The 10125-nt window shown below is 40.3% G+C and overlaps 1 protein-coding gene across 4 annotated transcripts; it reads left to right on the forward strand.

Moving 5' to 3' along the window:
- Positions 1-373: 373 nt before the first annotated feature.
- On the forward strand, positions 374-9863 carry LOC138617430 (tropomyosin alpha-1 chain-like). Of its 4 annotated transcripts, none has more exons than XM_069692462.1 (9): positions 374-502; positions 3531-3656; positions 6952-7085; positions 7769-7886; positions 7994-8064; positions 8166-8241; positions 8635-8697; positions 8783-8852; positions 9510-9863. In XM_069692462.1, the coding sequence occupies exons 1-9, from the start codon at positions 389-391 to the stop codon at positions 9590-9592; spliced, it is 855 nt and encodes a 284-aa protein (XP_069548563.1). In that variant the 5' UTR covers positions 374-388; the 3' UTR covers positions 9593-9863. The 4 variants fall into 4 exon arrangements, with proteins under 4 accessions (XP_069548563.1, XP_069548565.1, XP_069548566.1 ...); XM_069692464.1 differs by lacking the exon at positions 9510-9863 and adding an exon at positions 9037-9134; XM_069692465.1 differs by lacking the exons at positions 374-502; positions 3531-3656; positions 9510-9863 and adding exons at positions 5447-5788; positions 9037-9234.
- Positions 9864-10125: the final 262 nt, after the last annotated feature.

Consider the following 10125-nt stretch of genomic DNA (forward strand, 5'->3'; position numbering starts at 1 on the left):
GAGCCTTTGGGAGGTGAAGTTTAGATCAGGGAGGGGGGCACAGTAAGTTGTAGAGTAGCCAAAGTGGGGAGTGGCGGAAGGGGTAACTGGTGGGAAAGGGTTGTAACTGGGGATTGGGGCTGTCTCCAAACCTCCAGTCAAGTTTAAATCACACAGAGCTCCACCGACTTTCAGTTTGCATCCTCCTCTCCTCTCCTGTGCTCGTTCGCTCTGAGCTGCCCTCTGTCTCTCTCCTCCTCTTCTCTCCATCTGCCAGACGCTCTCCCCGTCAACCTTTCTCCTCCTGTGAGGCGTCTTCCTCTGAACATCTGCAAAAGCTTTTCACCCAAAAGAAATAAAAAAAGTTTTTTTTCTGAAGCCTTTGAGACACTGAGACACAGCAGTCACCATGGAGGCCATCAAGAAGAAGATGCAGATGCTGAAGTTGGACAAGGAGAATGCCATCGACAGGGCAGAGCAGGCTGAGTCCGACCAGAAGGCAGCGGAAGATAAATGCAAGCAGGTGAGACGTGGCTGATTGGTTTCAATAGGAAACCACAGGATAGATGAATTTTATTGATCTTTACTGATCCAACATGGACATATCCAAGTGCCACAGCTTAAGAACAAGATCAGACACATTGTTAAAAAAAAAAAAAAAAAAAAAAAAAAAAAAAAAAAAGTTAAATAACTCTAGATTACTTTAAACTTTATGAGCATTTACTATTTACAAAATCAAGAGCTGAAATACAAAAATAAAATGAAGTAAATGCTGTTGACACAAAAAAATAACATATTACAAGTTACAATTCAAAGCTACTGCAATAATTGTGTTATAATTTTACAAAATGTTGTTGATATGAGCAGGCTTAGTTGTCGAAAATTTTGTGTGAAATAATGCATGACAATTTTACATCTACTGAATTATTTCATATGTTTGTGGAGTACATTTTAAATATGGCATATATGAAAAAGTATTCGTATTGATATTAATGCCGACCATATTGCAACACTGCAGCATCATTGTTGTGTATTTTGGTATTATTTTATTTTATTTTTGAGTCTTTATAATCCGTGAATAGTTTGGTTATTTATATTTTTTGCTATTTTTTTTTTTTTTAATCAAAATGTATTGTTTAATGAAAACAGCCCAATATGAGTAAGGGCTATTATCATATTATTGTTGATAAAATATGTTTCAATTATCATCTGGTCTAAAACAATCTAATCATCCCTCATCAAAGCAAGACTGCTGAGGACCTCGACATAAACTGTGAAGTATTTCCCTGCAGCACCAAATGCTGAATTGCAGAGAGCAGCTGATACTGAGCTCAGTGCTCTGTACTGGGCAGGAGAAGGTGGAAGATGTCCACAGAGAAGCACAAACCGAATTGCAGAGTGACGACTGCTTGACATCTTATCCACTGTGAATCAAAAGGATTAGTGAAGCCCTCAGGGATATTTCTGCAGGAGTTAAAACACACCATGTACAGCAGCTGTTGCTTTGACTCTTGTAGGCTGGTTTGTCCTGCATCCTTATCAAAAACCAAGGCCTGTACAATATAAAAGAAAACCTCACAAATTCCAAACATCCATATTTGGTGCTGCAGTTCTCCACCCTCAGACAGCTTGATATTTTCAGGCTAACTTAATGATAGAGTGTTTGCACAACTTGATACAAGCAAAGTAGTATCTGGAGATGTAATGGGATATTTGAGGTTTCTAAATAGAGGAAATTATTGCACAGTGGGAGGTGGTGTCGTCATTATGGTGGTACGAAAGGAATGCTACAGAGCAGGGAGTCAGGGGGGCGGGGGGAGGGGGGTTTGGGCAAAGCCACGATCTCCATTAAAGCAAGTGGAAAGAATCCTCTCTGGTGGATAATGCCCTAATCGTACCCTCAGAGACCAGAAGAAGTGACAGTTGTCACTGGCACTGCACATATGGACTCACAGCATGTCTTCGGCATGAAAGAACAGTTAGCATGAAATCCTAGAAGATTATACAGAGCTCTTTAGTTTGTTAGGAGAGCAGGGGTACAAGCAGTGCTAAGAGATGCTTTCTTTGCTATTGTTGGCAAGATGAGGCAAACATCTGAGTGCAGTTAGGCTGACGGAGGGCACTGAAAATACACAAAAAACTAATGGACAACATCAACATCTATTACACAGAACATCAGACGCAGGCTCCAGCAGAAATTAAAGGATTGGGTCACCCAAATTACAAAGAATCTTAAAAATTCAGCTGCTGTGTATCTTTTCTGAAGGAATGTCCCGGTTAGTCTTGATAATCCGCAGACCTCATGGTGAATGGTTTACATTGAAGCTATGATTAATTATCAGCAGTAGTGGTATTTCTTTGAAATTTTCTGGCAGTGTGGCTGGCAGGATGCCAATGTGGGTGCCTCAGTTTTGTCCAGTCTGAAATCTCAACAACTATTAGATAGATTGCATGAAATTGTGGACAGACATTCATGATTCCCAGAATGACTGATGTCCAGATGTTTATCTTGCTTCACCAACAGATTAAAGAGTCTAAACATGTTCTAAATGGATCAGCACAACATTTTTCTACAGACAACCCAGCCCAGTATCTCGGGTGTCTATATTCAGCATGTCAGTCCATTAGAGGATACTATGTGTCACATGTTGCCTCCCCTAATCGTGGAAAGTACAGGCATGTGTGACCAGAGTCAAAGAAGGAGGTGATGTGACGGAGGTCAGGTAAACAAAAGTAATAAAAAGTGATCAAGTTTGCAGAGAGAGCAGGTGAGGGTCAATTAGATGGAACAATCACAGGACTTTCACCCAAGACTAGTGTTTAAGTCTGTGAGAAAGGAAAAGTCAATGTGGATTTATTTTAAGTAACTTAAGAATGTTACATAACGTAACATATTTAATATGTTAAGTAATTTACATGAAGTAGCGTATGTAACCCGTAAAATTACTTATTTTGACCCAAATTATGATCTTTTCCTCAACCTATTTGTTTTTTGGTACCAAAACCTAAGGCCCTTTACCTTTCATGCCCACTGTGAGTAAAAACATGACACTGACACGGTAGCCTCTCATGGACTGATGGGTGTATCACACACTTTAGCCTGATACCAGGTTGATTCATGGTACCCAGAGGATGAAACCTACAGACAACTGTGTTCCATGTATTTTCCTTAAAGCAGTATTGTGCCTGAAAACAGTTCCAAAGATCTTGTTTAAATGTCTTTTTCCAATTGTGAGCATTATAGATCAAATTCTATTCAATCAGGTAAACAAAAACAAAACTGTGGTCAGAAACTGTGTTGTTTTTTCATATTAACTTGTTATCACATAAAAATGTTAACTAATCAGCACCCTGATTGCTGTTCACCTGTCTGAAATATAATTAAAAAAGGTTCCACACATCAACATTCAAGTGTTCTATAAAACAGAACACATATCATCCAGTCAAAAAAAACGCTAGATTTGGTCATAGAAAGTTTAATTCATACTTACTTATACTGAGCAAAAACTTGTTTTGGTCTCTGACTTTCTGTGACATCTGCCCTCTTTCAGCTGGAGGATGAGCTGCTCGCTCTGCAGAAGAAGCTGAAGGGAACGGAGGATGAGCTGGACAAGTACTCAGAGGCCCTGAAGGACGCTCAGGAGAAACTGGAACTGTCGGAGAAAAAGGCCACGGATGTGAGTTTACCACAAAGACGTTTACCACAAAGACGCCATCTGAAACACATTATTCACATCACAGTGGAACACTGCATCTTCTGCCCTGTATAGTATCAATATCCATTCATTTGGATGGACTGAACAAAATATCCCTCCATGACTGAAAAAAAAAATTCCAGAGACACAAGCTCCTATCTGTCTAAATTAGTTTAAACAAAGTCACTGAATGAAGAGCACTCAGTTTGAGTGTTGCGTCTTACGTAACCCCAAAAGGCGAATGTCTGAACTCGTCTAAATAGTTTTGTTTCTAACATGACAAAACATAACAGTTATGTGATTAAACACTGACATTCAGAAAATATATACATGATATAATGAAATAGGAATGAAGTCAAGAGGACCTTTATGCCAAAGAACTGCCATCAAATTGAGACTGAAAACAGGCTGAAAACTCCCAACTTTCCCACTGGGACTCAGCACCAAACACTGACAACCCTAAAATAAATCCTGTAATGACTAACTTGTATCTTCTCACCCACATAGTGTTGAGAATCACCAAGTTATTGGTGGCTTACTGAGGTCTGTAACTGAGCTATTTCTCAAGCACAAATGAAACTTGGCCAGCCCATAGCCCACCAGGAATCCGAGGAATGCAGCTTAAGCAAACAGAGAACCCCATACTGCAGTGTCTAATGAAATCAATGCTCTGGCCTTTTTTTAGGGTGGAGATATTATACTCTGCTCTGGCTAGCCTTACAGTACATATACCAAGTCCATCAACAGTGGAATAAGTAGATAAAAACCATCTACATTTATGTCATGTATTCACTGCTCAAACATATCTTTACCAGTAAAATCTCAGGTAATGGCACATGTAAATTCTCATCTCTTATCCTTTTATTTTTAGTCTTTTGTAGGTAGCCTACCTAGATTTGATAAGATAAACGACTGATGGTTTCAACTTTGATAATAACGATAGAATGAAATCTAATATATAGCATCATCAAATAATAGGACTCCACACTGCAGCTCTAAGTGAAGCAGGTGAGATAAGGCCACAGAGGTTAAAGGTGACAACAGAAGATTTCTGTCTCAGATGACCTCAGATCAGTTGCCTCCAGATCTGTATTTTGCACCACTACTTCTAATGTGTTTCACCCTGCTGATGGGGGATGCTGATCCATGTAAATGTGATACAGGGACAGAAAGAGAAAAATAAATCCAGGCTTTGCTCTGAAAAGTGAGGAGGGAGGAGGAGGAGGAGGAGGAGGAGAAGGAGGAGGAGGCAGCGGCAGAAAGGGGGGCTGAAGAAATGTGCCACCCGATGGCTGTGGGTCATGTCTGCAACCAAAACAATTTACATTCCAAACAACTGCAGGTCAACAACCCCTATTGAAGAGGATCATAACCACCCCGCCCTTGACCCTCCCTCCTCTCCTTCTAGAAGTAGATATTTGGACCTTCGGTTTCTATACAGTTTACAACTTTCCTCTCTCACTTTCATTCAGACATGTTTCTCCTTTTTCTCTTAGACACAGCCACATCCAATCATATATGATTCACTTTGAGTCATACTAGATCTGAAACAGACTATTGACTCATACAGTACCCTTTCTCCCTCGATCTCCTCTCCCTTTAATCAGGGCAGGAAAAGGCAGTCCGAGCAACACCTTGCGTTTGCCATATAAGTCCACAATAGAAGATCCAGACTTGCACTCACACAAAAAGTGACATTACGCACCTCTTTTGTGGAGGAAAAGAGCAGTCCCTTCCCCTCCTAAATCCTGTGATGTCATCCGAGACAGGCTTCTTCACAGGATTGGAGGATCTCGCCATAAATTTCCTGAAAACTCCCAGCCCTTTTTTTCCCCATCCCTGCCCTGCACGTCCCTGATTTCCTGCTCGAGACAAAAAAAAAAGTTCTCCACGGAGCCCGCAACTTTGACGCAAATCAATAACTTGCAGGATCCAGATAACTTACATTTTGGGCTCCCCCTTTTTTTGTTCGCTTTTTATAAAACCAAGTAATCGAAATAATGGAGGTGGTGAAGAAGAAAATCCAAACCCTCCAGCAACAAGTTGATGAGGCAGAAGATCGTGCACTGGCAGTACAAAGGGAGTTGGACACTGAACGGGAACTACGCGAAAAAGTGAGATAATTTATCATTAAAACCAACTTTAGACACATTTATTTGTTTATATGTAATGCCCACATACCTGTCGAGCATCTTTGCTGAGAACTAAAGACTTTACAAACGCTGTCAGCGTTGGACGACATTCAGGGATCAAAATACGCACATAGCGCTTGTCTAAGAACTTTTAAAATGTTCCCGCGTATCCAAATTGAAGATTTGTGATTTTCTTATCTTATTAGATTCAGCCTAATCGTTTCATGGACAAGTTGAGGCATCATAGCCGCATTCGCATTCCGCAGACTTTTTGTTCGGCTGCTATTATCTAACGTTAACCCGCCCCATATCTGCTGAAACACCTAGAAATGCAACGAGCCTCCTCGGTTTCTTATAAACTGTCAGCTTGGCTGTTTACATGTTAAGTGATTGTGGGTTTCTAACGTTTTAAAAAGTTTAAGACGCATATATGGTTTGTCAAACATCCAAACGTCTTCATTCCTCTCGCCCTGTGAGCTTTTTGATTGAAAACCAGGAGCCCACACTCCTTCCTCCTCCTCCTCCTCCTCCTCCTCCTCTTCTTCCTCTACACAGGAAAAAGAAGACATGGTTCTCTGTGATATCAGTCCTGCAGGAAACAGGCTGAGAAGAAGTAATCTGTTGTTCCTCCAAACATGCATGGGTTTACTTCTTTTTTCTTTTTTTTTTAAAGAAAGAAAGAAAAAGGAGTTCAGCCAGCTGTGTCGCATCAGATAAGTCAGGGTTTAAACTGTGACTCTGTGTCAGCATCTTTTTCAAGGTATGGAGTCAAACTGTAAAGTCGAGCTGATCATGGTTGCTAAGAGTGAAACTGACTGCTTGAGAAAAAGAAAACAGGAAGAGCTGCATTTCCAGACAAATTCATAAATAGCTTTCATTAAAAAGGTCATCATATTCAGACCATTTGTAACTGTAACTAGTCCTACCTTAGCTTCAGTTTACATGAGACCTGCACAATCCATTAACAACCTTAAAAAAATAATATCTTTTAAATGAGGGACTTTCTATATATATATACAGAAAGGATATTATTTAGGCTAAATGTTAAAAAAAATAAAATAAATAAAAATAAAAAATCCTTTCTGTTGTGGCAGCAGCATGTATCCCAGCTGACCTCTGACCCCTCTCTCTGTGTGTTGCTTAAGGCTGAGGGCGATGTGGCATCTTTGAACCGCAGGATCCAGCTGGTGGAGGAGGAGCTGGACCGTGCTCAGGAGAGACTGGCCACAGCTCTGCAGAAACTGGAGGAGGCCGAGAAGGCTGCGGACGAGAGCGAAAGGTCACAATCAGCACAGATGTGTAGACCCTGATTTATTTATTGTGGCCATAGTGCTGTGAGGCCATTCGGCTCCACTTATCAGAGGAATTTGCTGTTACCCTGTAGGCAGCCTGAATGTTCAAATGGCATCAGGACCAGTGCAAACACACATAATTGAACTGGCAAAAATAACCCTCATTTCCATTGGTTGAAAACTGTGAGGAAAGCCTAATGGAATGTGTTGATCATCCCTCAGAGTACTTTTTTTTTTTTTTTTTTTTAGGAAAATAACTTTCAATTCAGGAGTACTTCTTCCTAACCCTGTGCCACTGATAAACTGGCGAGACATATTTTTGCTGTGTGCAGTAGTGAAGTCTGCAAAGCTGCTGGTTGTGGAAACATTTACTTTTCCATAGAAATGTAGACATGTAAAGCTTATGCTGAAAAGCAACCACAAACAGCCCACAAATTACCTGCAGCTTGAACAATACCGCATGATTATGTAATAGCTTCCAATTTTGTTTTTTGTTTTTTGTTAAGCGGTTATATTCAAGATTGCAGATGTCATTTAGGCTTTTAAAATTGCTCATTGGCAGTTTCCCAAGTATTTTGAAAATATTAGGGCTTACGCAGGGCAATTTACCCCCTAAATTTGAGATACAGTCAGAGTTTTAACTAAGGTTGTGCGTCTTTCTCGTCTTTAGAGGCATGAAGGTGATTGAGAACAGAGCCATGAAAGACGAGGAGAAGATGGAGATCCAGGAGATGCAACTCAAAGAAGCCAAACACATTGCAGAGGAGGCCGACCGCAAGTACGAGGAGGTACGGACACAAGGGATCGCGTTCCAGATGATTTTCCGTTTCCAATAACAAATCTGATGTCATCTTTCCTTTGGCTCAGCTGTGATTTCACGTCTTTTTAATGACAGGTTGCCCGTAAACTGGTGATCCTCGAGGGTGAACTGGAGAGGGCAGAAGAGAGGGCAGAAATTGCAGAACTGTAAGCACAAATATGGAGAAAAAAAGTTCCATTAAGACTTGGAGGCATGATTCAATTGATACCAACAATATTAAATAAAACATACTTCCCTTTTCCTTCAGTAAGTGTGGTGACCTGGAAGAAGAGCTGAAGAACGTCACCAACAACCTCAAGTCTCTCGAGGCTCAGTCTGATAAGGTCAGCTTCTGACAGCTCGCTGCTTGACCTCAAATTAACTCCACAAGTTCATACTCATAGTTGTAGCCCCGTAATACCACTCAGCTGTTCCCCTGGAGTCACAGAGTGCACAGTGTCTTGCTAAAGGGCAATTTCATGTTTTATTTGCTGTGTTTTGAAGTTTTGCCTATTTAATTCACCCGCCTGTACATGTCGTGAATGAGTTTAAGACTGTAAAAATGTCATAGAACATTCTTGAAAACGGATAAATGTCATGTAGTATTAAATATTGACATAATTTACAACCATGGTTTTGGGCATGAAAAGGTGAAAGAACAACGTTTCACAAACAAACACATTGTAAAATGTAGTGTTTTGGCAGTAAATTGATGACCCATTTTTCTCTGTGTGTAGTACTCTGAGAAAGAAGACAAATACGAGGAGGAGATTAAAGTCCTGAACGACAGACTTAAGGAGGTAAATTCATGTCTGCTTCAGCTACCTGCGCTCTCTACGGTAATCTGTGTCAAGATGATGAATATGTTTCTTTGTTTTTTCAAAGGCGGAAACCCGTGCAGAGTTTGCAGAAAGGACGGTTGCTAAGCTGGAAAAGACCATAGATGACTTAGAAGGTACGCTTTATTTCATTCCTCCTTTTCACGCCTTTACTGAATCTTTTTTTATTCTTCATCTTTAATCTGACCTCTGTGATTTCTCTCTTTCTTTTCCTGATTTCCCTCCACGGCCCTCACAAATCTGCATTTTCCTCTGAACCTCCTCCACCTGCTCTCTCTCTCTCTGCCCTTCGACCTGCAGACGAACTGTACACTCAGAAGCTGAAGTACAAGGCCATCAGCGAGGAGCTGGATAATGCCCTCACTGATATGAACACCTTGTAGACATTGCATTTAGCTGATGATGTTTTCACTTTCCCTTTGTATCTCTCTGCCTTATGGGAAGCACTTTGTGTCTTCTTTTCTCCCTCTTTGCTTTCACTGCTCCTTTCTCCTTTTGCATTGAACTGAAGCTCAATAAAGATATTTTTCTCTTTTACCCTTTTGTCTTCTGTCATTCACTTAAATCTGCTTTTCACCACTCTACCGCTGTAACAGTTTCTGTATTCTGCCCTCTATGAGAAGGACAGATTTTAAGGTCTATATGTTGCACACAATTATGTTTCTTAAAACTTGATCTGCTCTAAAATTAACCATATTTTATTTGCATATGTTATTGCACTTTTGTGATTAAGCCATTGTATTTTATATCTGCTGCTATTTTTTTTATTGCAGAGAGCCTATCACACGCGAAAGAGGAAAACGTAGGAATGCACCAAGTTCTGGACCAAACACTGCAAGAGCTCAATAGCTTGTAAAACGCCAAGACGAAAATCAAGCAATAAAAAAGAAAGCTTTGTTTTATAAAAGATATTTTCTACATGCCATCCATTCTCTGTAATTTCACTCTTCTTCGTGGTTGTTAAACTCAATGTCATCCCCCTTTTTTTGATATTTATGTTTCTTTTGTTTCATTTCCCTTTAAAAAAAAAATATTTTGGTTCCATATTATTTCAGTTTCAGTACTGGAAATTGCGTTGTAGAACAAACTCTGAGCACAAATAAAACTGATGACGATGATAATGGTGACACTGATGCTGACGAGGAAGTGAGTTTTATCTGTTTTGTTGATTGTGTGTTCTCTTTAAGTATGAGCAGTTCCGCATATGTGTTTGTGTGTGTCGTCGAGGTGATTTCAACACAGTCATAAACAGTAAAGGGGAGTTCGAGCTTATCCCTCAGCTTGCGTGTGCTAACATGCACAGGGTTTTTTGTGTTCCACTAAGACCGTGAACTTGCTGTAATCTCTTTCCTCCAACAACAGTAACGTCACTGAACACTGGTTTTATTT

This window comes from Brachyistius frenatus, unplaced genomic scaffold (assembly GCF_029030835.1).
Source record: "Brachyistius frenatus isolate BFR_SWC_R1_liver_20210118 unplaced genomic scaffold, ASM2903083v1 Contig_12, whole genome shotgun sequence".
Taxonomy (NCBI): Eukaryota; Metazoa; Chordata; class Actinopteri; family Embiotocidae; genus Brachyistius; species Brachyistius frenatus.